This window comes from Lithobates pipiens, unplaced genomic scaffold (genome assembly GCF_037356315.1).
Source record: "Lithobates pipiens isolate NorthernLeopardFrog02 unplaced genomic scaffold, aLitPip1_a1.2 Scaffold_30, whole genome shotgun sequence".
Lineage (NCBI taxonomy): Eukaryota > Metazoa > Chordata > Amphibia > Anura > Ranidae > Lithobates > Lithobates pipiens.
The window spans coordinates 128010981-128035388 of NW_027507791.1; the positions used below are offsets into that span (position 1 = coordinate 128010981).

The window sequence follows — 24408 nt, forward strand, 5'->3', positions numbered from 1 at the left end:
CAACACTGACACCATAGATTTAAGGCGCACGTCGATTACTGCACCTACCCCCATGCGAGCAAGTCCGCCTTTAATATAGTGTCCCGGTTCCGCTTTTTGTGTGAACCAGGATAAGTTTGACATCATTAACTTGCCATCCTACCCATTGTCAGAAGAGGAGTCCAAGCTGTTACAACTTGGTCTTACATTTTGTCCGGATGAGGAAGCGAACAAGTTTGAGCTGATCCAAGATTTGCACTTATTTGCTAGATGGCTAATGTATAAAGTTCTCTATGACAAGGAACCAAACACCATCCCAGATTTGGGACAACATAACCCAAATATGGTGGGTTTGACTTTTGAAGATCTAAAAGCCCTACAAGACTTGATGGACCTGTGGGCAATCCGGATTAGGAGGGTTGGGATTTCAATCCATCTGGAACAAGCACCGTCCATTCTCAGGATGGGACGATTGTTCCCCCTTCTCCTTTGTTGACTCTTCCCTCGGGTGTTACCTTTGGTACACCAAAGTCATACAAACCCAAGTCAAGGTCATTTCTGGTATTGCAAGGCAACTCTAATATATGGGCCTTCGTGATCCAAGTCACCAAAGAAATTGAATCTACCAACTGGCTGACTGGACCTCCGTCCAATCTGCCCAAACATATGAAAAAAGCACTGCGGAATTTAAGCTCCAATAAAAATATTGTAGTTAAACCATCCGACAAAGCTGGAAACTTTGTCATAATGGATGTAGAGCAATGGGACAAAATGTGCTTTGACATCATTCAAAATACAAATTAATATAGACCAGGCCAGAGATCTCATATTACTACATGAAGCAGTACATAGATATCCTAGCCAGGGCCTATCATAGATTCAAATACGTACAAATTTCTTGATACTACCAACTTTACTATGCCAACCTTCTACGTGATACCGAAGGTGCACAAAAATTTACTTAGCCCCTCCGGCTGACCAATAATCTCAGGCTGTGGGCTCATTGACTGAAAAGGCAAGTCAACCGGTCGATGAATATTTATACCCTCATGTGAAGGGGCTATTTATTCTCTTATGTCAAGGATACCATTGAATTGTTGAAAACGTTGGATGGGCTACAATTGCCTCAGGGATCTTGGCTGGTTGCGATTGTATAATTCCATACCACACGGTAGAGGTGTTGGGGTTATACGGGAGTTCTTGAACGAATGTGATCTTGATTCATGGAAATATAACTAGTTTGTTATTGAAATGTTAGATTTCATACTAACACATAATATTTTTGTATTCAAAGGTTCCCACTACCTCCAGGTGCAGGGTGTTGCTATGGAGGCCAAATGTGCCCCCTCCTACGCAAACCTGTACCTGGGGGAGTGGGGCGAAATCTTTCCTCTGATGAATCAAGATCAGCAGACATTGGTCAGATTGTGTCATGGCATTGTTACATAGATGATGTTTTCTTGGTATGGGAGGGTTAAAGGAAAACCCGATAAAGTTTTTTGGACAGTCTGCGGGTGAACACATATAACTTAAAATTTACATACACCTTTGACCAATCAAGGACCACCTTTTTGGACGTAGAGATCTTTACCAATGAAACAGGGATGATTTGTTCAACTTTATATAGAAAACCTTCAGCAGGAAATAGCTTGCTACATGTCAGCAGTTCGCATCTGGAAAGATTGATTAAAAGTATTCCTTACGGTCAATTCTTAAGATTAAAACGTAATTGTACGCAGGATGCGGACTTTCAGAATGAGGCGAATTTGCTGCGTGATCGTCTCTTAGCTAGAGGCTATAGTAGAACATGCCTGGAAAAAGGCGTTTAATAGAGTAAAAAACCCAAATAGACATTTGTTACTATATAAGCCCAGGTGGGAGAAATCATCTACATCGACACATATCATCACCGAATACAATCAACAACATGCAAAAGTACGAAACATCTACAATAAATTCTGGCATTTACTGGCAGCTGATCAAAGGGTTTCCAAGTTTATCAAACCTTATCCGGAAACCACTTATAAAAGATCCCGGTCAATAAGAGACACCTTAGTTACCAGCCACCATAGAAGTATGGATATAACTAAAACAAAATGACCAAACATTTATTCTGGCGGTAAATTCAACTTTTGTCTCTTCATTATCGAAGGAAAAAGTATCATACTCCCCAATAACAACATTTGGACTCCCAAACATAGGACTAATTGTCAATAAGTCAGCTCCGTATATCTAATGAAATGTTGCTACGGAGCTTTCTATGTGGGGAAGACGAAGCGCCCAAACTCTTCTGCAGAATCAGAGACCATGTATCTCTGATCTCTAAACATAAGATGGAAACGCCTATAAGCTGACACGTGGGGCTGTATCATAACTTTAACCTTAAGTCCATTGGTTTCTTTAGCCTTGAACACTTACCTCAACACGAACGTGGGGGGGATATTGATAACAAACTTCTTCAGTTAGAGACAAGATGGATTTATATGTTACAGGCGACCCGCTTTCCGGGCCTCAATGGGGGGTTTAGCTACAAGCCTTTTTTGTGACTGGTGACCCCCTTGATGAGCGTATGTTTTGGGTTGGTGTTTTGCAATGCCGGAATTATATATCATTGACTCTCTGATTCACCCACTTACTTTCATTCTTCATGTCATTTAATTTGTCCCTTGGAGCTATTCAGTGACCATGTATGCGTGCATGCTGGTCTGTGCCTGGCTAGCTGTTCTTCGTTGATGTTGCCAGTTGTATGATCTTTAAATAGGGAAGGAATTGTATTGTAAGTAATACAGTTTGCTCTATATCTGATACTTAACCGCTAATGTTGGTGGAAATTTTAGAGTTGTAATGCACATGCGTGACCACATTCATGCTCACTAAGCCCTTGAACTGGGTTGGCAATTTGAGGGAGGGTTGGGTGGGTCTGGGGTTTTTTTTCTCCACATATACACAATTCTAGTTCTTGTACACCTGCTTTACCTGCAGCCATTCTGGTCCTTGTCTACAGATTCCCGTACGGACGCCCAAGGGCGTGCATTAGGACTAGCAATCTGCCCATTTGGGTGGCGTGGTCCCACTGCAGGCCCGCCTTGAAGAACCCTGTTTTCCACGGCTTTCTGGCGACACATTGCACAATTTACATCTTTCCAGACTGCAGATTTGTTTTGCTCTCTGGCACTGTCTGCCCTGCTAGGTTTAAACTTCCGGTTTCCGGGCATCAGTCCGTGATATGTGGACCTCCTCTTTGCATTCATGGGGCATCATTGCGTGTTTACATGTATGGGTGTGTACTGTTCATGCATTGAGGATACGCCAATGTTTTCCTCTGTGCTTTTCCCATCCGCATGAGCTCCCAGCATTGATCTTTTCATATTAATAAATCAACAGGATTGTGGTGAGTACAGTTCATTTGAGGTTCTTTTATGAACTTATGGACTTTCTCTATCCTCAAAATGATATAATTGTATTTTAATGTACAATATATATTGCAGGCATTGCCGCAGCCTTATATGATAATTCAAACAACAAAAAACACATCCCTCCCTATGGGAGAACTGACACTTTTTGGACTGGTTTTTGGATGCAGGTCACTGGGGCCTTATGGAATTTTTCCAATTGTGCTCACTCCAAGACTCATCATTGAGGTTAGGGAGTTTGGGGTTTTTTTGGGGGAGGGTTATGGGTGGAGGTGCCTCAACAGATTTGTGAACGATGTGGGGTCATGCATGTACAATGTTATACAATGTTATATTATGTTAATTTTTTGAAGTGCGATGTACTAATTTTTGTTTTTGTTTCTTTTCTATACATCCAAGGTTGAGCATATTTTGCTGTTTTATATTACTACTGGAATACCCTCATCCCCTTTTTCCTGATGAAACCGTCATGGTGAAACATGTTGAACTTTTTGTATGTGGGAATACAGTGCTTTCATTGGTCAGGGTTAGGATATGTGTGTATACCCATAACTGTGATTGTAACTGCATTCCTTACTTTTATCTTGCCTTTCTAAATATATGATTTGTGTATATTTATATTACAATTTTGTGTCGCTCTTTATATGGGATACATTTTATTGTTTACAGCAGCAGCACTTTTATAAGTAATAGAAGAACATATAGTTTATTGGTCATTTGGCATTTTGAATTTAGACTGCTGTTTATACAATATTCTGTCGGTGCAGCACAGTGATTGCTCTATTGCACAGTATATTGATTTAACATATTTTTACAATTTTTGTTACTTCTGTTATAAATTATTTCATTTAGATTTTGATATAGCGCTGCACCAATTTTATGTTTTATTTTATTGCCACTATTTCCATGTGGGGATATAGGAGGGTCACCACAGCGTAACATATATAGAATAAAGTTGTATAGCTACTATAAAGCTGTTTATTAGCTACTATGCACAGTTGCTCCAGAATCTGCTCAGTTTTGGTAAATCACCCCCCCCCCCCCCCCCAATAGTGTTTTAGTGAACTAAAGTCCTTTGCTTTGGGTTTAGATCTTCTTTGAAGGTAAACTCCAGGAAATATCTCTGGAAAGGCAATAACATCTACCTCCAGTGTCCTAGACCTGTGTCTGGGGTGCAGCATTACCATTAGCTCAGTGCTCCCTTACAAACAATCCCTAAACTAAGATTCAACCTATAATGCATTCAAGCTTCCAAGTGGGAAAATATAATGGACATGAAGCAACTGAACCCTCCCCCCACCTTAAACTGACCAAGAGAACAGTGATCAGGCAGAGCTTACAAAAAAAGGCAAGCTATTGCTCTTATATATGACTCCAGACATATGCTTTATTTTTTGCAGAAGTACATCTTTTAAATAATTCACATCATAAGTGCAAAGATTGGTTACTGATACCATTAAGGAGCAGAGAAGTGTTACTAACAGCTGGTGTGTATATAATAAACAATATGCACAGTATTTAAATACTATACTATATTCCAAACTATATATACAATCATCAAGTGTGTGAAGTAACATGTTCTGCTCACATTGTCCATAGCAGATCTATGAATAGAAACTGTTAGAAATCCAATTGATGAATTGTGACCTTTGGAGGTCCAAACAGTTGGTAGAAGTCACAGCAGAGTTTTGCCATTTTCATGACATGTATGTCATGACAAAATATATTTGCATGCATGCCAGTAGCTAAAACTCCCAGTCTCTCTAATCCAGGTATAACTAAATAATTAATCAACATTAATTATTCATTAATTTTTAATATAGCATCAGAAAATAAATTGTAATAAAGTTATTTGCTTATATTAGAAAATGGGTGTTAGGCAAGACCTAATCATGAGATAGATGCATATGGTGGATGTCCCAACTTATACAGTGCCATCTAATGATGTAATAAACTGTAGCATAACCAAAATTGCAGACATGAGAAAAATCAAGCAAACCATGGAAAGGCGAACCTTATTTATTTTGTTTTGTACATATATAATAAAAATCATCAAACTTTTCAACAACATTGTTTTCTTTTTGTTTATCCAGTTAATACAGAATTAGACCATGTACCTTACAATCAAATAAAAAACGTTTACATATCTGATTCTATTTCATGAATGAGTGGTGTCATAGAGAGGGAACATATTTGGATGTCCACTCTTCTCAGAGTGAAAGAGCTTTTTATTGATTTATATAGTATGTACGATGTGAATTTTAATAGGCCTACATTAACACCCAACTTTTTAATATTTTCTAGGCTCGTTTTCTGCTATCAAAAGTGAACCCATCGCAAACGCATAACAACATGTATGGCTGGGGACAGGTCAGTAACCAGTTCTGCTTTTTAAATGCAGCCCAGTTTTATCAGCATATTATTTGGACCCCACCTATTGTTGTATGCATGTTTTCCATTGCTCTGTCATCAGAGAGTTTATAGAAGTATAAGTTGTTTATACAAGTTGTCTGCCAATTGCTCAAATATTCCAGTATATCCTTCTGAGCCATTCATTTATCTGACTATTTTTAGTTGGGACGATGCTTGCCATCTTGTAGCTGTTATCTTCCACACTAGCAGATATGGGTCAGAATTTTACCAGGACCTTGTAAAGTTTATCCAGTCTTATGGTCCTAATGGTAGAATTGCGCTGTTCAGCATTAGGCGGCTTAAAGTGTTCAAATGTGAAAGGTAAATCTGCACTAGGAACTAAAGTTAAAGAGGAAGTAAACCCTGATGGGTTTACTTCCTCTTTCATTCCCTGCAAAGGTAAAGCATAATGGACTACTATGCATCACATAGTAGTCCATTATGTGTCACTTACCTGACACAGGAGCCAGCGATGTCACCGCTGTCCCCTGTAGTCCGGCGCATCCATCTTCTCGGTGGGTCTCACTGCTCCGCCACTGTCATTTGGCGAAGCCGCGATGACGTTACTCCCACGCATGCGCACGGGAGCCGCCACGCGCGGCATATCGCCCGTTGACGGGTGCCACGCTCAGTGCGCCTGGGCGCCGCTGTCTATGGCGCATGCGCCGTAGACAGCGGTGCCTGTCTTTCGGCAAATATTTCCTAAACCATGTAGGTTTAGGAGATATTTCTTGGACCTTAAACTAGGCTTACCTGTAGGTCAAAGTGTGTTGTAAGGGTTTACAACCACTTTAACCACTTACAGACCGGACCATTTTGCTGGTCAAAGACCAGACCAATTTTTGCGATTCAGCACTGTGTCGCTTTAACTGACAATGGCGCGGTCGTGCGACGTGGCTCCCAAACAAAATTGATGTCCTTTTTTTCCCACAAATAGAGCTTTCTTTTGGTGGTATTTGATCACGGTTTTTATTTTTTGCGCTATAAAAAAAGAGCGACAATTTTGAAAAAAACGCATCATTTTTTACTTTATGTTATAATAAATATCCCCCAAAAATATATAAAAAAACATTTTTTTCCCTCAGTTTAGGCCGATACGTATTCTTCTACATATTTTTGGTAAAAAAAAATCGCAATAAGCGATTGATTGGTTTGCGCAAAAGTTATAGCGTTTACAAAATAAGGGATAGTTTTATGGCATTTTTATTAATATTTTTTTTTTTACTAGTAATGGCGGCGATCAGCGATTTTTATTGTGACTGCGACATTATGGCGGACACATCGGACATTTTTGACACATTTTTGGGACCATTGTCATTTATACCGCAATCATTGCTATATAAATGCAGTGATTCCTGTGTAAATGACACTGGCAGTGAAGGGGTTAACCAGTGGGTGGCAGTGTAGGGATTAAGTGTTCCTAGGGGTGTGTTACTAACTGTTGGGGGCTGGGCTTTAATTTAGTGAACACTGATCTCTGCTCCAATCACATGGAGCAGAGATCAGTGTCACTAGTTGCTAGGCAGAATGGAGAAATGCTGTTTACAACGGCATTTCTTCATTCGGCCGCTCCGTGAGACGATCGCGGGTATGCCCGCAGCGATCAAGTCCGCGGGTCCCGCGACCGGACTCGCGGGGGCCCCGACCAGCGCGGGAGCGTGCCGCCACCGGCGCGCTTCCGATGGCAGGGCGGCAAATTTAAAGGGATGTACAGGTACACCCATTTGCCTGCCCGTGCCATTCTGCCGACGTACATCGGCGTGCGCTGGTCGGCAACTGGTTAATAAGCAGCTGTGCACTGTAAACCAGACACCAGGCACAGATAATATATGTAAAAAGAGTGCAGCGCTAAACAATAAAGTGCATTAGTGCGAATACAGACAAATATCAAACTATATGAATGTGCAGATAATCAACAGTATATAAACAATAACTGTAAATAATGTTTGAAGACACATGCTAAATTACATCACATGTGAATAAAGTGCAATTGTGCAAACAAAAAGTTCATATAAAGCTGGGTTCGGGGGCGTGGCTTGGTGATGTGCTAGAGCAGACGTGTGCTCTGTGTGCTCTGAGGCCGACGCCGAGAAAAAACACCTAAAATCATCCAAAAATCCATATTTGTGCTACCTGAGCGATGGGCCGGCGGACGGGCAAGTCTCTGCCCAAGAAAGGTGCCTCGACGGGGTCAATTAAACGATTCCTTGCCGTGGAACCGGACGAGGTGGAGGAGCAGGACGACCTAGGCCGCAAGCCGCGGGGTGGAGTGGATCCCGCCTCCCGCGATGGGCCGGACCGGAGGTCGCGCTCGCCCAAGTCCTCGGCGGGCTCGGGCGATGAGGGGGAGCAACATCCTTCCGCCGGAGCGGCGCCGAGAGTGAGCGGCCTCCCTACCACCTCCGATCTCGCCTCCATGCTTCTGAACCTCGAGCGGGTCATTAAGAAGGAGGTCTCCGCAGTTCGTTCGGATCTCTCGCAAGTATTGGTTTGTGTCGAAGAGTCGGAGCAACGTCTAGATCGCCACGCGAACGCTATCCGATCCTTACAGGCGACTACACGACAACTTGCCATTTCGCATCGTACGACCGTTTACAAGCTCGAAGATCAAGAGAATCGTAACAGACGTAATAACGTTCGGATTAGGGGGACTTCCCGAAGCGACCGGAGACGACGACCTGTTACCGTCCGTCCGGGGTATTTTCAATAGTCTTCTGGGCCGAACGCCTGACGCCCCCTTGAGGATTGACCGGGTGCACAGGGCACTCCGACCACACAATCTTGCTACCGACGTCCCACGAGACATCATTTGCCGGATCCACCATTATCCTGAGAAGGAACTGATTATGCAGAAAGCTAGGGAAGCTAATCCGTTTGATTTTCATGGAGCGATGTTATCCTTTTTCCCGGACCTAGCTAAGGAAACCTTGGATCGTCGCAGGGCCCTACGACCCCTCACGGAACTGCTTCGGGCGGCGTCCATTAAATATAAGTGGGGCTTCCCTGCGGCCTTGATCGCGTCTAGGGATGGCAGAACCGCAATACTTCGATTTCCGGAGGAGCTGCCCAAATTCTGCACGGATATGTCCGTTCCTGTCCCGGAACTGCCTGGATGGCAGGACGGCATCCCGCCCCTGCCCGCTGGAGCCGACCAGGGCTGGCAGAGAGTGAGCCGTGCCCGCCGTACTTCCGCACCTGATCATCGCCCTTGAAATGGCAACCTGCCCGTCAACTACTTGCATTTGTGGGACATACCGCCTGACCGCAATTGGGGGGGCTCCCTTACCAAGTTTGTGCGAGGAAGCTGACCGCCTCTGGCGACAACGAGTTTTTGCAAGGCCACGGCTGGGTCCCCCTTGGCCTTGTGGCCCATACCCCGGTCCCTCCTTGGGAGCCTCAGTCTGGATGTGAACGTTACTGTTCTCTTGCCCTACTTACTGGCGTGTTATTTTCCCATCTCCATCTGGGAGCCTTTGGAGCATGACTGTCTTACGGTACCCCCCCCCCCATGTGTATCTTATCGCCTTAGCTTCATACCCATATTGTTCTTTACCGGCGTTGTACCATTTTATGTTTTGGATGATGTTATTTCTAGATTTTTATGCCTCTGTGTCGGCACCGGACGGCGGGGCGCTACCTGTACCCTTATGGTGTGGTTTGCGCCCGGCTGCCTGAGTCCCGTCTCCCCCCTTTTGAGCGGGGGCTGCCTGGCGCGGGGCCCTGGCGTCCGTTCCCCTGCTGGGGTGGGGGCCCTGGGGCGGCCACGCAGCCCGCTCTCGCACGGCATGGAAATGCGTGCACTACCGGCTGTTCTCCGACAGCACCTTTTTTGGTTCATTTTGTTTTTCCCACTACGGTGGGGCCTCTCATGTTCTTGTTGCCCTTCCTTCTCCTTTCCTTTTCTCTTTCACCTTTCTTGTCTATTGCCTCCACCTTCTCTGATCCCCTTCCCCCTATTTGGCGGCAGACCGCCTCTCTATTGCATTGGTAATGTTGTGGTGACCGCCGTTCCTCCTTCTGAGACCCCATGGCTACGGTGAACCTTGTATCTTTTAATGTACGGGGCCTTCACGCCCCGGGGAAGAGACACAACTTATATAGGGAGCTGGACCGTTTGCGGGGGGACGTGGTCTTCCTCCAGGAGACCCACCTCACGCAGACTCCTCGAGTTAGATTGCACTCACCGAAGTACCCCACGTGGTACTACAGCCTCTCCGACATTTCTAAAGCAAAAGGTGTGGCCATTGGGATTCGTAGGGGAACCGCGTTCACGTTTGAGGAAATGTTGTGTGATCCTGCAGGACGTTTTCTGTTTGTGCGGGGCACCCTGGGCAGCATGCAGTGTACTTTGGCCACCTTATACTCCCCTAACAAAAACCAGGTGCGTTTTCTGGCGTCCACACTCAACTCCCTGCGGAATTTTGCACGTGGATGCATTCTTCTAGCGGGCGATTTTAATGTTCCCTTGGAACCTACTTTGGACACCTCTAGAGGGGGTTCCTCGCTTTCCGGCAGGGGTGTGAGATATATTCGTTCTCGACTCCATGACCTACAGTTGATGGATGTCTGGAGAATTAATCACCCGCGGGAAAGGGACTTTACCTATTTTTCTCCGGTGCACCAAACCTACTCTAGAATAGATTTATGCTTCATTGATCACCAGCACCTCCCGCTCATAGTGAAGTCAAGCATTGACTCATCCCCCATTTCGGACCATGCTCCGATTTCTTTAACCATTAACGTGGCGTCCATACCCCTGAAGTCCACTAACTGGAAGTTGAACGAGGACCTCATAGCCGAAGAGGCGGATAGAAAGGTGATGGGTGACAGTTTGGAGTTTTATTTTAAGACTAATGTCAGTCCTGAAATCTCACCGGGAGTGTTATGGGAGGCCCACAAGGTGTATATTAGGGGAAAGTTCATGGAATTGGGTTCTAGGAAAAAGAGAGAGCGCTTAACTCAACAGTCTGACTTGTTGCGTGACATTACCGACTTGGAACGCCGGCATAAGCTGAACCAGACTCCGGCCCTTTTCCACGCCTTGACGGAAAAACGAGAGACCCTGAAATCCCTCCTTCATTTAGATCACAAGCGACGCGCGCGGATAGTGGCTCACCGATTTTATGAGTGGGGAGATAAGCCCAGTAGGCTGTTGGCCAACTCGGTGCGACAGCGTAAGAACGCGGCGTTTATTGCCAAAGTTAAAACCCCCTCGGGAGACCTGGTGTTCGAGACCCCCCGTATAGCCAAGACATTCAGGGACTTTTATCAGCGCCTGTATCAGGTGCACCAGGGTGTCCATGATAGAGAGGCTCGGGGACGCCTTATTGGGGACTATCTGGCCCGTGCCGCCCTCCCGAAACTCTCCGAGGAGGTTTTGACTTCCTTGGAGGGGGAGTTTACGGCTGCGGAGCTTCTGGGCGCCATGAAAGCTATGGCGCGCGGTAAGGCACCGGGACCAGACGGCCTCACGGTATCTTATTATAGAGCGTACGCTGACATACTGTTGCCGTACTTGACCAGATATGCTAACGTGACCTCGGACGGCGGGGACCTTCGCCCGGAGACCACTCATGCTCATATTACGGTGTTACCCAAGGAGGGCAAGGACCCTAGTGACTGCGCGAGCTACCGCCCTATTTCGCTCTTGAATATTGATGCGAAGATTTATGCTAAAGCCATAGCAAATAGGCTGCTCCCCCTGGTGCCACAGTGGATTTCGCGGGATCAGACAGGATTCATCCCCGGGCGGGAAGCGCGGGATAATTCTCTCCGCACTCTTTCCCTGATGGCTTATGTGCGGCGGACTTCCCAGCCCACCCTGTTACTTTCCACGGATGCTGAGAAGGCGTTTGACAGGGTGGACTGGGACTTCCTTATGGCTACGCTGACTCACTTGGGTATAGGACCCACTCTGCGCTCCAAAATAGCGGCGCTGTACCGCTGCCCCACAGCTCAGATACGGATTAACAGTACCCTTAGCGACCCCTTCACCCTCTACAACGGAACTCGCCAGGGTTGCCCGCTCTCGCCGATTTTATTCGCGATCTCCCTGGAACCATTTTTATCCCTTATTAGGCGAAACCCGAATATACGTGGCGTAACAATAGGTACGACGGAACACAAATACGCGGCGTACGCGGACGATATTTTGTTCTATGTGCAACAGCCTCTGATCACCATTCCAAATCTTCTGTCCGAGTTTTCGGCCTACGGCGCGGTGTCAAATTTTAAAATCAATATGTCCAAATCGGAAATGTTAAACATCTCTGTCCCCGCCAAACAGGTATCTCACCTGAAGAAGAACTACCCCTTTACCTGGCAGTTGAGCTCCATGAAATATTTGGGCATTCAACTTACGCCCTCACTATCGTCCCTTTTCCGCGCTAACTTTCTGCCTCTGCTCAACACACTTAGGTCAGACATCCAAAAGTGGTCCCAGCTCCGACATTCTTGGCTAGGTAGAATTGGTCTGGTTAGGATGAACTTGCTGCCCAGGGTGCTCTTCATGCTTCAGATGGTCCCGTTTGGGATACCGGTGGTTTTTTTTACAACTTTGACATCTCTGGTATACCGGTACATATGGAATAGGAGAAAACCCAGGCTGAATAGATCTCTCCTCATCCGCCCTAAGTGTAGCGGGGGTTTAGCTGTACCGGACTTTAAGCTTTATTACAGGGCCGTTGTGCTGACTAGACTCTCTGACCTGAAGTATTGTAAGGGCTCAAAACTCTGGGTAAACTTAGAAACGGACCTTTGTGGCGCTGAACCTTCCACACTGATGTGGATCCCGAGGAAGTTCCGGACCCTTTTGCCTACCACGTCACCGCTTACACACTCCTCCTTGATGGTGTGGGACTCTATCTGTAAGATGAATGGCTGGTTGTGTAACTCCCCCCTAATGCCCTTGGTGGGTCACAATTTCTTCCCACCGGGTAACATGGACCCTCAGATTCACCCGTGGCGGCTGGGCACTAACACATGTCTACATCAGTTCACCGGCCCATCCGGGGTGTTGCCTCTTTCTTCCATCTTGGGCGACTCCTCCATATCCTACATGGATCGATGGAAGCATCATCAACTACTGAACTTTGTTCGCATGCTCCCAAAGCCCCTGCGCACCTTGGCGGAGCTTACTCCGGTGGAAACCGCATTCGCTGACTCTGACCCGATTGAGAGGCCGGTCTCGTACTTTTATCAGGCATTGCTGTCCCTCACCTCTACGGGTACTCCCTCCTTCCTACGGTACTGGGAAAGGGAACTACATACAGCCCTGTCTCCGTCCCAGCAGTCACAAATCCTAACCCTGGCTCATACCTCCTCTGGATCCTCTAAGACGTCAGAAATGGCGTATAAACTTTTGACCAGATGGCACTACACACCGGTTGTTTTACATAGGTTTTCTCCTCAGTCCTCCCCACTTTGTTGGCGGGAGTGCGGGGAGGTAGCCACTCATGCTCATATTTGGTGGTACTGCCCGAGGATCCGACCATTCTGGCTAGCGATTTTCTACACGATCAAAGAAATCCAGGGGTGGGAGGTACCTAATGACCCGTGGTATGTTTTGTTCCATTGCACGGGGAAGCCGACGGGCCCCTATAAGAGGTCGATTACGCCACACCTCTTGAACGCTGCCAAAACCCTCATTCCACAGTTTTGGAAGATGAAGACGATCCCCACGCTCCGGCGTTGGTTACTTAACGTGGATACCACATATTACATGGAGGACATGACCCTCTCCCTCCGGGGTAAATCTGAGTTGGCAATGAAGATCTGGGCCTGTTGGGTTGCCTTTAAATATTCCTCTAGTTATGCAGCCATAATGTCTCAACCAGTGTGATGTGATCATAATTTTTGTTTTTACTATATCTACTGTACTTTTGCAATTGATTGTCTGAGGGTGGTCTGCCCCCCCCCCATCCCCTCCTCCCCCCCCCCCCCCCCCTTCTTTCTCTTTTTCTCTCTCTTCCTGTTTATTTTCCCTTTCCTTTACTTCCCCTCTATTTCTGTCCACTATATTCCCTCTTTTATAATAGAAGAGATGGGTGTATTTATCTATGCCATGGTAACTGACGATATACTGTTGCTGCCCTTGATGTTGGTTTATGTATTGATCGTTATGCTTTGTACACGCTTCTCTTCTTTAATAAACATTAATTAAAAAAAAAATATATAAAGCTGGATTCCATCAAGGAGAGTCTCATGGAAGAATAAAGTGTTTGGAAATGACGATCATACACCTCACACACACACATCACAAGTCCCAGAAAACTGTGGGACCATTCACAATGTGCAGCGCGCACATGCAGAGTGGGTACCCAGCTGTGAAGCCACAAGCTGTCACAGCCAGATGCCCACAGTTAAAATTCTGGTGCCAGGAACAAGGTCCCCGGTGCCCCCTCAGGCGAGTACAGCGCTGGATCCTATTAAAAGTCAGCAGCTACAGTAGTTGTAACTGCTGATTTTTAATTTTCAGAAAAAAGGCTGGATCTCCTCTTTAAATTTTGTATTTATGTAGTGCAATTTTGTCCACGAAAAATGAGCTGGAACTTCATATAGTTTGCAAAGGTGAGAATGCACAGTGGATATCTCTGAAAGTTTTTTAGCAGAAGAGGAACCCCTGTGTTTTGTTTCCAGATCTTGGAGTTTATTCATTGCAGTGGTGATAGTTTTCAGGCAGCTATCCTGTTGGATGAATATCCCCCTGATAATGAGAACTGCTTTCAGAGCTTCCCATTGATAAGACAGTGGGGTGGGATTTGATGCGTGATCCATGAAGAAATGTTGGATTGCCTCAGAGATTCAGGCATGACAATCTTTATTCACCAGTAAAGCATCATTGAGCCCCCATGTTCATTCCTGCAGAGGTGCGGATAGGATTGTAAGTGTGAGATACACAGAGGAGTAGTCCAACCAAACCATAGCATCAATATCTCAAGTAGTGGACCATTTTAAACAGCTACGGTCGACTAATGCCGCGGACTTGGCCACACACAAACGGACTAAGTCCGTTCGTTTTGAGCGTGATGACGTAAACGGGACTAAGCAAGGAAGTTCAATAGCCAGATGAACTGTTTTCCCAATTTTAGTCCGTCGGATAGATCTGAAACATGTTCTATTTCTAGTTCCGTCTGATTTTTATTTATTTTTTTTGAAAAACGATCGGACTAGCCCACACATGACCGGATTGTCCAACAGACTAATGCCTTCAGACCCTCTGGTGATGGCTCATAAGAAATAATCAATACGGCTGTAGGAATGATGAGCGGGGGGGTAAAAAGTGTCGTTTTTAGGCAAAATTATGTCAACCAGGTGTCGGTCATAGAGTGTGCGTTTCAGTACTTTCAATTTGGGGAATGAGATTGAAGACCTTGAGGTGGAGGAGTCCAAATGTGGTTACAATGAAATCTCTGCCCAGAATGATTTTTTTTTTGTGGAATGTGATAGATAACCTTTTTTGTTTTCTGTGTAAGATTGGTGTTATGGAACCGCCTAAAAAAGTATCTGTTGGATCAGGTTGGGAGAGAATACTTGTTGAAATGGTTTTCTTGGTTTAAGATTATATTTTTTCTTGCATTTGGTAGGGGATCTGGCCTCTTATATTTTTGTACATCGCGGGACACAGAGGAGGCGTAATTAATCATGATCACCTGGGCTATGTGCCACCTTCAGGTAACCCCCCCCCCAGTAACTGGCCAAGGCGTTTTCTTGGCAGGGTGCTGTACAGGATCAGGGCTGTGGACCTCAGGAATGGGGGGATTGAGTTTCCTGAAGGCCAATTAGAAGTTGCCCATCATAACGAGTGAAGGTCAAGTCCTGACTTTGTCATTAGTCAGGACTCTGCAGTGAGAATGGTATGTCTCTGAGTAGCCTTGGTCCTGGTGCTTTCCCCTAATGGTGCTGCCTGTCTTTTTCAGCTTCCACGCTAGAGGGCGCTGTTCCCTGTTCTGTATAGCCTGAGGTCACACGGTGCTGCTTGTTTCTTTGTTGATTCAGGGACTTCCTGCAGACAGGCATCCTCCATATTTGCCAGCTAGTCATGGATAAATTGTTGATTTTTCCATGGATGTTTTTTCAGTGTTTTTGTGGCAAAAGCATGTATGCATGTGCACATGGCCTGGATGCTGGTTCCGCAGCCTGGAGGAGCTGCAGGTAAGCTGGTCTGGGAACGCAGCTACTGTACTCAGGGCAATGCTTATGGATTCAGCCTGTGAGAGGTGTATTACCTCTGGGGAAAGGATGCTGGCAGCTGGGGGAAGCAGGGATTTGGTAAATTTTGGCTAGTTGCCCTCGGAGTGAGACTGCTCTTGGGGCACAGGTCTCAGTGTGGATCAGCAAGCTTGTCATGTCTAACAGAAAGTGAGGAGATGGGAACATGGCTGAGAGAGCGATTTTGCCGCCACTGCCAGGTCTAGAGGTCTTGGGTTTTTGATGTGGTTTTCCCTGAGGAGCCAGGTATGGTGGGTGATTCAGAGCCCCTGTGTTTATCTGGACTGATGACTACTGAAGGGACGTCTTATGTGACTAAGCATTACTTGGCATTCACATTGGAAGGCTTAGAAAACAAGCTTGTGGGTATGTTTACCTCCTTTACGCAGGGTGGAAATAAATGCGGATGATCCCCTTCTACTGAAGCCCCTCTGGTATTTGAGCCAGAATGGGTGAAAGTCGAGGAAGATGCAGAGGAGGTAGAGACTTGACCAGTGCAGGACTCCCCTTCGAAGGAATCGGAGCCTGACCTGAGGGGATTCAGACCCAGACTGTCACAGGCCCAGAAGACCCTTATTTTTACCCTTACTTTAGTGGACATTGTGGGCTCTGATTTGCCTACGGCTCAAAAATGTCCGCCTCTGGGCTCCTAGTGTCCTCCGCAGGGTGCCCAGTCTTTTCTGTTACTTCTCCACTTTTTCGGAATGCTCTCATCCAGATAGGGTGTTTGTTCCGCCCAAAAGATTTAAGCGACCTTTGGCGAATCATTCATTGGTGAGTACGTTTGTTCAAGGGGTTCGACGTGTGGCCCCTCCGGTTCGACCACCGCTGCCTCCATGGGATTTGAATCAGGTGCTCGCGGTGCTTCAGAAACCGCCATTTGAAAACAGGGAGATTCCCTTATTGACACTCTCTCAGAAAGTAGTCTTTCTAGTGGCTATTACATCTGCAAGGTGGGTTTCTGAGTTGGGCCTTGTCATGCAAGTCTCCTTACTTGGTCCTTGTGCCCGCAGCCTTCGTTTCTTCCAAAGGTTGTTTTAGCTTTTCATCTAAATGAGGACATGTGCTTCCATCCTTATGTCCTGGGCCATCGCATCCCAAAGAGGTTGCTTTGCATTCTTTGGATGTGGTCCGGGCCTGTTTAAGGTAGCAACTCCTCTGTTGAGGAGTTCTTGTTTTATGGGTGGAGTTTATTTTCTTTCTGTTCCCACCCCTAGTTTTTAACACTGCTTGGGGTCGTCCCTAAGGTCAAGATTAAAGGTGCTGTGTCAGTCAATGAACAAGAGAAAATAGGATTTTTGTACTCACCGTAAAATCCTTTTCTCTGAAATTCATTAATGGACACAGCACCCACCCCTCCTATTTATGTTTGTACTGCTTTTTGACAAACTGAGCTGCTGGAAGCAGAGTGAGGAGTCATAGCCAGTAAGACCACCCCCTGGGCATTACTGTGCAGTTTTGCTGTTCTGTTACATGTTCTGCCTAGTCCTCTCCTGAAGGTGGCGATATAACCCCAAGGTCAAGATTAAAGGTGCTGTGTCCGTCCATGAACTTCAGAGAAAAGGATTTTACGATAAGTACAAAAATCCTATTTTTGTCCTTGCCTGTGAAATCCATTTTTTGGCCTACATCACGAGACACAGACAATACCCCCTCTTTTTTTGGAGATATTGCTTGCCTAGTAGGGGGTGGGGTGGGGTTATATAGAGGAGGACTGTCTTTAATTGTCAGTGTCCATTCACCTGAAAGTGCCGCATAACCCAGGTGATCATGATTAATTAGTCCTGCTTTGTCCCATGATGTACTCCAAGAAATACATTTTGCGGGGAAGGACAAAAATCCAGTTATTAGATGCGCTGTTAACTGTTATAGGAACGGAGCTTCAGGATTGAACAGGTCAGAGTTATTTGAACCATAATAGAGTGAGGGAAAGGGGTAGAGGAAAGATCAGGGAAAAGTGGAGAGGGCTAGGTAAAGAAGTGAGGAGAGTTGGTAAAGAGGTGGAACAAAAAGAATAAGAGAGCAGAGGTAAGAGCATGAGGGGCACTCAGAGTGGCCAAAAGGTAACCCTGAGATGCCCGCTGGGCTGTAGGGGCACTGTGTGGTATCTCTCACAATAGGCACAAAACATGCCTAACCTATTTGGGGAGAGAAGTTGAAGATAGGAGTTACTCAGCGGTTAACCAAACTTGATGATGCCCAATAATGTAACAATATTGTAAAGCAGTTAAAGAACATGGACTGTAGAAGCTATCGGGATACCTTAGACACACATGGATGGAGATAAGCTGTGGCTCATAATTGTATTCTGGTAGGATGCACAAATAACATTGTCAAAGCACAATAATATTTAGAGGCACATCAGCCAGATCTGAAGCCCCATGTAGTCTTAAATGAGCAATATGAAGCAACGACTAGGTCAGAATAGGGATTTGGTCACCTGAACCTACAAGTGTTAAGGTTCAGTGGGTAACTTCAGCAGAGCAATAAGATTAACTGCTAATTGAATTGATTAACTGCCATAGAAGTATGCTAAGGATAATATCTAACATACAATAATTTACCACCTAGGGGCAAGATCTGGGCGCACGTTTAGGAGAAATTTACAGTACCTATAGGTAAGCCTTATTTTAGGTTTACCTATAGGTACAAATTACACAGGGAGGTTTACAGCCTCTTTAATAAGTGATGGAGATGAAGAAAAAAGGAAGGGAGGGGTTTGTTGCACAAATCAAGACAGTAGTCTAAATTCAAAACTCTGCTTATAAATAGATTCACTACAATTAGTGTTATCACCCTAGGACTGAAACTGTTTTTGGCCATACTTCTCTTGTGTGTCACAGAAGTACACTTACTTTTGTTCTCCTGTGGCTCAGAGTCAGCTAATAGTGGGCTATTGCCCGCTATCAGCTGATGTGGCAGAGCTGCTCCAGGCTCTGAAAGGATCCTGACAAATTTGTCAACATCCACCTGGCTGCGTGATTTGCAGCTGGCTCCACCTCTCAATGCACAGCTGTGAGCCACAACCAGCTGTGCCCACCCTCTTTTCTGTCCAATGAGTGCTGGAAGGGCAGGGCGGAGAGCAGTGCCTGACAGTCTGCTCCGAGCAGACTGAGAATTTAGCAATCTGCAGTCATGTGATCTGTCAGATCTCAGGCTTAGGGCCCATGCAGAACAGCTGCAGCATCACACCTAAACCCGCAGCATGGAGGTCCACTCTTCTCCTTTTATTTATTACAGTTACTTATATAGCGCTGTCATTTTACGCAGCGCATCGCTTTACATACTGTATTGAATTGCGTTGTAATTGTACTGTCTGCCCTCATGTTGTAAAGCAATGCGCTATATAAATCCTGTATAGTAACATATATTGTACATTTGTTCAGTCCCTGCCCTCGAAGAGCTTACAGGTCTCTAATTCACATTCATACATCAGGGACAGTTTAGACAGGATTCAATTAACCTACCAGAATGTCTTTGGGGTGTGGGAGGAAATCCACGCAGGCACAGGGAGGACATGCAAACTCCAGGCAGATACCTTTAGGTTCATCCCTTTGTGAAGGAATCTGTTACTTTTTATCCTGGAAAATTGTGGGTCTATGTCTTAACCTGTAAAGACTTTTGAGCCAATGTACAGTAAAAACATACAACACACAGCATGCAGGATGTTTTTATTATTATTGCTACAAAGCACACCGATTTTGACAGGGTTACCATGGTACTAAGATAATACCCAGATTCATATGTTTTATTCAGGCTCTTGTAAACAATGTGACCAAATGTGCACATTAATTAAGCAGTACATACAAAGTTCCAAAATATGATGGTGTTCCTCAGGATTTGTTCCAAGTAGTTGGGTTTGTTTTGTAAGGCCCCTTTTCCAGTAAAGCTTATATTGAGAGCTTGTTGCAAACCCTGCTTGTATCTCACTAAAAGCAGGTCTCAATCTGTACACAGAGCTTAGAATGCATATTGGTGATGCTACACAACAGCGCAAAGCTGTGCTATAGTGTATAGGCTACCTTTGTTTATAGCTGTGCTGCCTCTCTGACCCACAGGAAAAGTTTTCCAACTGCAGTGTGAACAGGGCCAGTGCAAGGATTTTTGTCTACTCAGGTGAAGGTGCATTTTACCTCCCCCTCATCCTGGTGCCCTAAGGCGGCTTAAGCTTCCTGTATTCCTGACTGCTACAAACTGTCCCCACATCCGATAAAAGTCTACAACCGGTTGTCCGTGTGAGGTCCCTTGGCTGATCCCTGCAGCTAGATCCCTTCTGCAAAAAATACTCTTCCCTCTCCCTTGACTCTCCTTTGACTTACTGTGTTAAAGCTCCTATTATGTGGGATTCTGACTCCCTTGGGTGCAGAGGAGAGTTACAAAAGGTGGGAGGTGCACTGGAGAACTGGATCGCAGCAAAGAGCAGTTCTCCAGTGCACCTCCCACCTTTTGTTACTGGAGAAAGTAACCTGTAATCGGTTTATGATCATAGAGTGGGGGTCAGCAGCTGTACTGTGCTTCAGTATATCAAGGTTATATGGATGTATAGTGTGGGATCAGCCTTCCTAGGCAGGATTTGTGGATCTCAGCAGCTCCTCTACCAGGGATAGATGGTGTATGGTGTACTTTTATGGCTCACACATGTCTGACACTGTGTAGCCAGAGGAATGACACCTACATTATTTTCTAGCTAAGGATTTCAGTGTCCTCTCCCTGCCCCAGTCTACTAACTGGACAAAGAAAGAGAAGCCTGACAATATTTGCCCTCTCTAAGTGCTGTACATTACAAGAAGTGAACAAAAACACAAATTCAGCTACCTGTATTTCAAATACAACTGAATAGTTTTTCCTTTGAGTTGAGGTTGAAGGAACTTGGACTCAGAATAGTTTTTCATCCTGTGGTGTAGCTCACAATCACCGAGGGCCAATAAATCTATGCATTGAAAAAATGTGCAACAATCCAGGTTATCTGTATTGCACTGCTATTCATTTTTGAATGGCATCTCAATGCACCACACATGCCTTGCAGTATACTGTGATGCATGCCAACAAACCTTAGTTGTGTTACAAATTTTGTGAAGATTTATGGGACATTTTGGTACATTGGCATCCCATTGCACTCAACTGGCTGCCTTAATGCAAGGCTTGTTAACACACAACATATGTAGTATTAACTCATTGCAAAAATGGAAACGAGCCGTAATAGAAGAAAATGGTAAGTAGTTACTTTTAATATGACTGCAGTTCACCTTTTCAGTTGAGCGCCGATTACGATTTTGACATGTATTGTAGTCTTAACAGCAGGATAATTACAGGATATATTCTACCAGCAGTGGCCACTTCAATTCCCTATCTCATGCCCGATGCCATACACCCAAATGGCTGCTTTGTCCATCCGCTCACCCCTTTTGCTCTCGCTGGTGCTAAGGCTGAACTGCACACTCTGGGCTCAGCTGGGGATGTAGCAGAGTCCCAACAGCTGACTATGCTGCCTTATGGTGGCGCCGGCCCTGAGTGTGAACTACTGTATAAGTGTGTTTAATGATCTCTGTAGGTGGGCTCAAGACCTTCATGTTTTATGAAGAATTTCTTTCCTTTCACAAATGCTTTAATCAATATACATTGTTCTCACAGGAGTCTGGAGCCCCTATTCTCACGGATGATGTCAGTCTGCAAGTTTTCATGGATCATCTGAAGAAACTAGCTGTTTCCAGTGCTGCATAATAGAATACCTTCCTGAATGGACACAATGCTCCGGAAAGCATTTGGCTTGTAGGTTTTTTCCCCACTAGCCTGCATCCTGACAGTGCACATGGCACAAGATGCTGGAACACCAACTGCTCACCCCTGCTGTATTTATTATTATGTATGCACATACCACCTGATCTCTCCTGGCTAGAGCTTCTCAGCTCTTTGTACTTGTTTTATTACTATAACTTTAGTTTAAACTAAACAAATCTTTCATGAGCAAAATGAACAAAACCAGACAATTTTTTAATCACACAGACATTGTTTAAACACTACACACTGTGAAATGTGTTTACATTTGGGATATGTATGGAGGATTCTTTTACAAGTACTGTTTCAAGCATGAATATAAAGGTACGATAGTATTGGTGGAGTGCTAGACCCTAATATGAGAAGGTGTTTTTGAGACAGTCAGCTCTTTAGAGACTGATGGGCTTGAAAATAACAGCAGTAGGTATAGTAGGAGGATGAGAGGATCACAATAATGTTTCAATTCCAGTAGCTTTTTATTGATCACCGTAAATATTATACAATTCATATATAATACAATATTATACCTCCATAATTTATATGTGAAATTTGCAGCAATCACAAATTTCCAGAATTTAAAATTGTATTATAGGGATCCCATCTTTCTGCTGTACTTAAAGCAGACTATAAGCCCTCATTCACACAGGTTTACCTAAGCGTACACCCGTGCAAGGACCTCTCAATTTGACAGCCGCACACCCAAAGACATTGGTGTCCTGACTTGCTGGATTGCACAGGTCCAGTTTTATATTTAAAATAATAATTTTAATCTCTGCCCAGTACAGAAAATTGCAGCTTCTTTCCATGCACATCTTATGTAAACACAAGTCAATATTCATGCTTATGTTGCACATGGCCATTTCATTGTATTCAGTTTTGCATGTATTTTCTGTGTTATTTTATGTTTTACATTGATATCTTCCTCTGTCCGAGTAATCTCAGATGTCATCTTTCTTATCTTACACCAGTAAGCAGGGTTCAAGCTCTGCTTATAGTCTTTTAATTCTATCACACAGAGCCCTTTTATAGGAAAACTAGAGGACAGAGAGGTGCTTGTGTGGCCCAGAACAACCAATCTGATGCCGGATTTTACTGCTATGGTGAGATTCAAACATCTGATTGGTTCCTGTAGGCCTGTTGGTTAAATTTTTCTTTCTTTTTTTTTTTTTTTTTAAATTGGCCTTATCCTTCACAAACGACAATTTGGAGGCGTTTACTGCCCCAATCAAGTTGTGTCTGTTCTCAGCTTAGCATGTCAATTCTGTTTATATGTTTACATCATGATGTCTAAATATTGCTGCCTATAATAAAACATGCATTTTCAGTATCATCTTTTTTTGGTACATTTATTGTCGCACAGAATCTTTTGTTTCAAAGTGTGATTCTCTGCAGCTTTCTATCATATACTAATGTTGGTGTGTAAAGATAAGGAGTGTCACGTACAGGAATGTCCGACATGAGAACCAGCTTCCCACAGTCATCTGACAACTTTTTTCTAATGCAATGCCTGCAATCTGATCATTTGCTATAGGCAATGCGGAAAAGTCTTATTTCAGACACTTTTATTTTTACAGAAGATGATTTAATAGCTCTGCTATTAATGTATGTATGTAAGTATGCTATAGTTATAAGATCTTATATCTGGTTATACCTTTCATTTCTGTATTTCAAACCATTTGAATAAACTGGTATACTCAGAGTACCTCCTTTACATTTGTATGGTTTCCTCTGTCTTTCTAATTTTAAATATGATGTGAAAAATAATTATTTCCACCCAGAACCATGAATTTATGTTTAAATATTGTTACTTTTTCAAAGAATTCTACTGCCATGCTGTCTGCGTGCATTGTACTGTAACTGTGTGTTCTATTATTGGTAAGGGAAGATTGAAGGATTGTTCCCCCATTGCATAAGTTGGCTGCAGGAGAATTGTACAGCAAGCACATAATAGATAGCAAGTGTAGCACAGGTTATGTTTGCATTTCCTAGTTCATGGGGTAATGTAGCCACTGGACTGTTGCTACTGATAAAATGACCATGCACCTCGGCTCCTGAATAGCTGTTTAGGTAGTTCATATGGAGCCTGGAAACTGCTGGGGCACGATTTGAGTGATGCTGCTTCATTAAGTGCCCATCTCAAGCTACCTTCCCACCATGAAGAGGACTCCCTTCCTTTTTTTTTTTTAAAGTGCCTATCCTTTCTTTAGTGCCATACAAAAGGGAGATTTAATAGATGTTGCAAAAATGTATGCGGCTCTATGAGATGAGAACTGAGATGAAAAATAATCCTTTGAAAATGTCACATTTGATGAAATGCGACAGGGCAGAGCCATGCTCTTGACATTATTGTGTACCGGATGTGTCCCCTATGATGAATTTGATGTGTTTCTACTGCGCTGTATTTGACCTTTTACCATGTAAGTGTCATTTTTAACTTTTAATAGTGGTGGCTGAATCACACTATGTGGAGCATGGCCCTCCTTTTATGTTTTCTCTATGTGACAAATACAAGGAGAAGCAGTGGTGACTCTAGGAACAATATATATGGGGGGGCACATAAGATACCACAGTGAAAACGGGGGGGCACTCCTAATTTTCACCACTAAATGACACCATTGAA

General features: G+C 44.5%; 1 protein-coding gene across 2 annotated transcripts in view; it reads left to right on the forward strand.

Moving 5' to 3' along the window:
• Positions 1-23115, forward strand: part of SEC23A (SEC23 homolog A, COPII component) — a 256161-nt gene extending 233046 nt beyond the window's left edge. For both annotated transcript variants that reach the window (XM_077464838.1, XM_077464839.1), the window contains 2 exons: positions 5697-5762; positions 21645-23115. In XM_077464838.1, coding sequence (XP_077320964.1) covers positions 5697-5762; positions 21645-21734 — 156 coding nt within the window. In that variant the 3' untranslated portion in view covers positions 21735-23115. The remainder of the gene's footprint in view (positions 1-5696; positions 5763-21644) is intronic.
• Positions 23116-24408: the final 1293 nt, after the last annotated feature.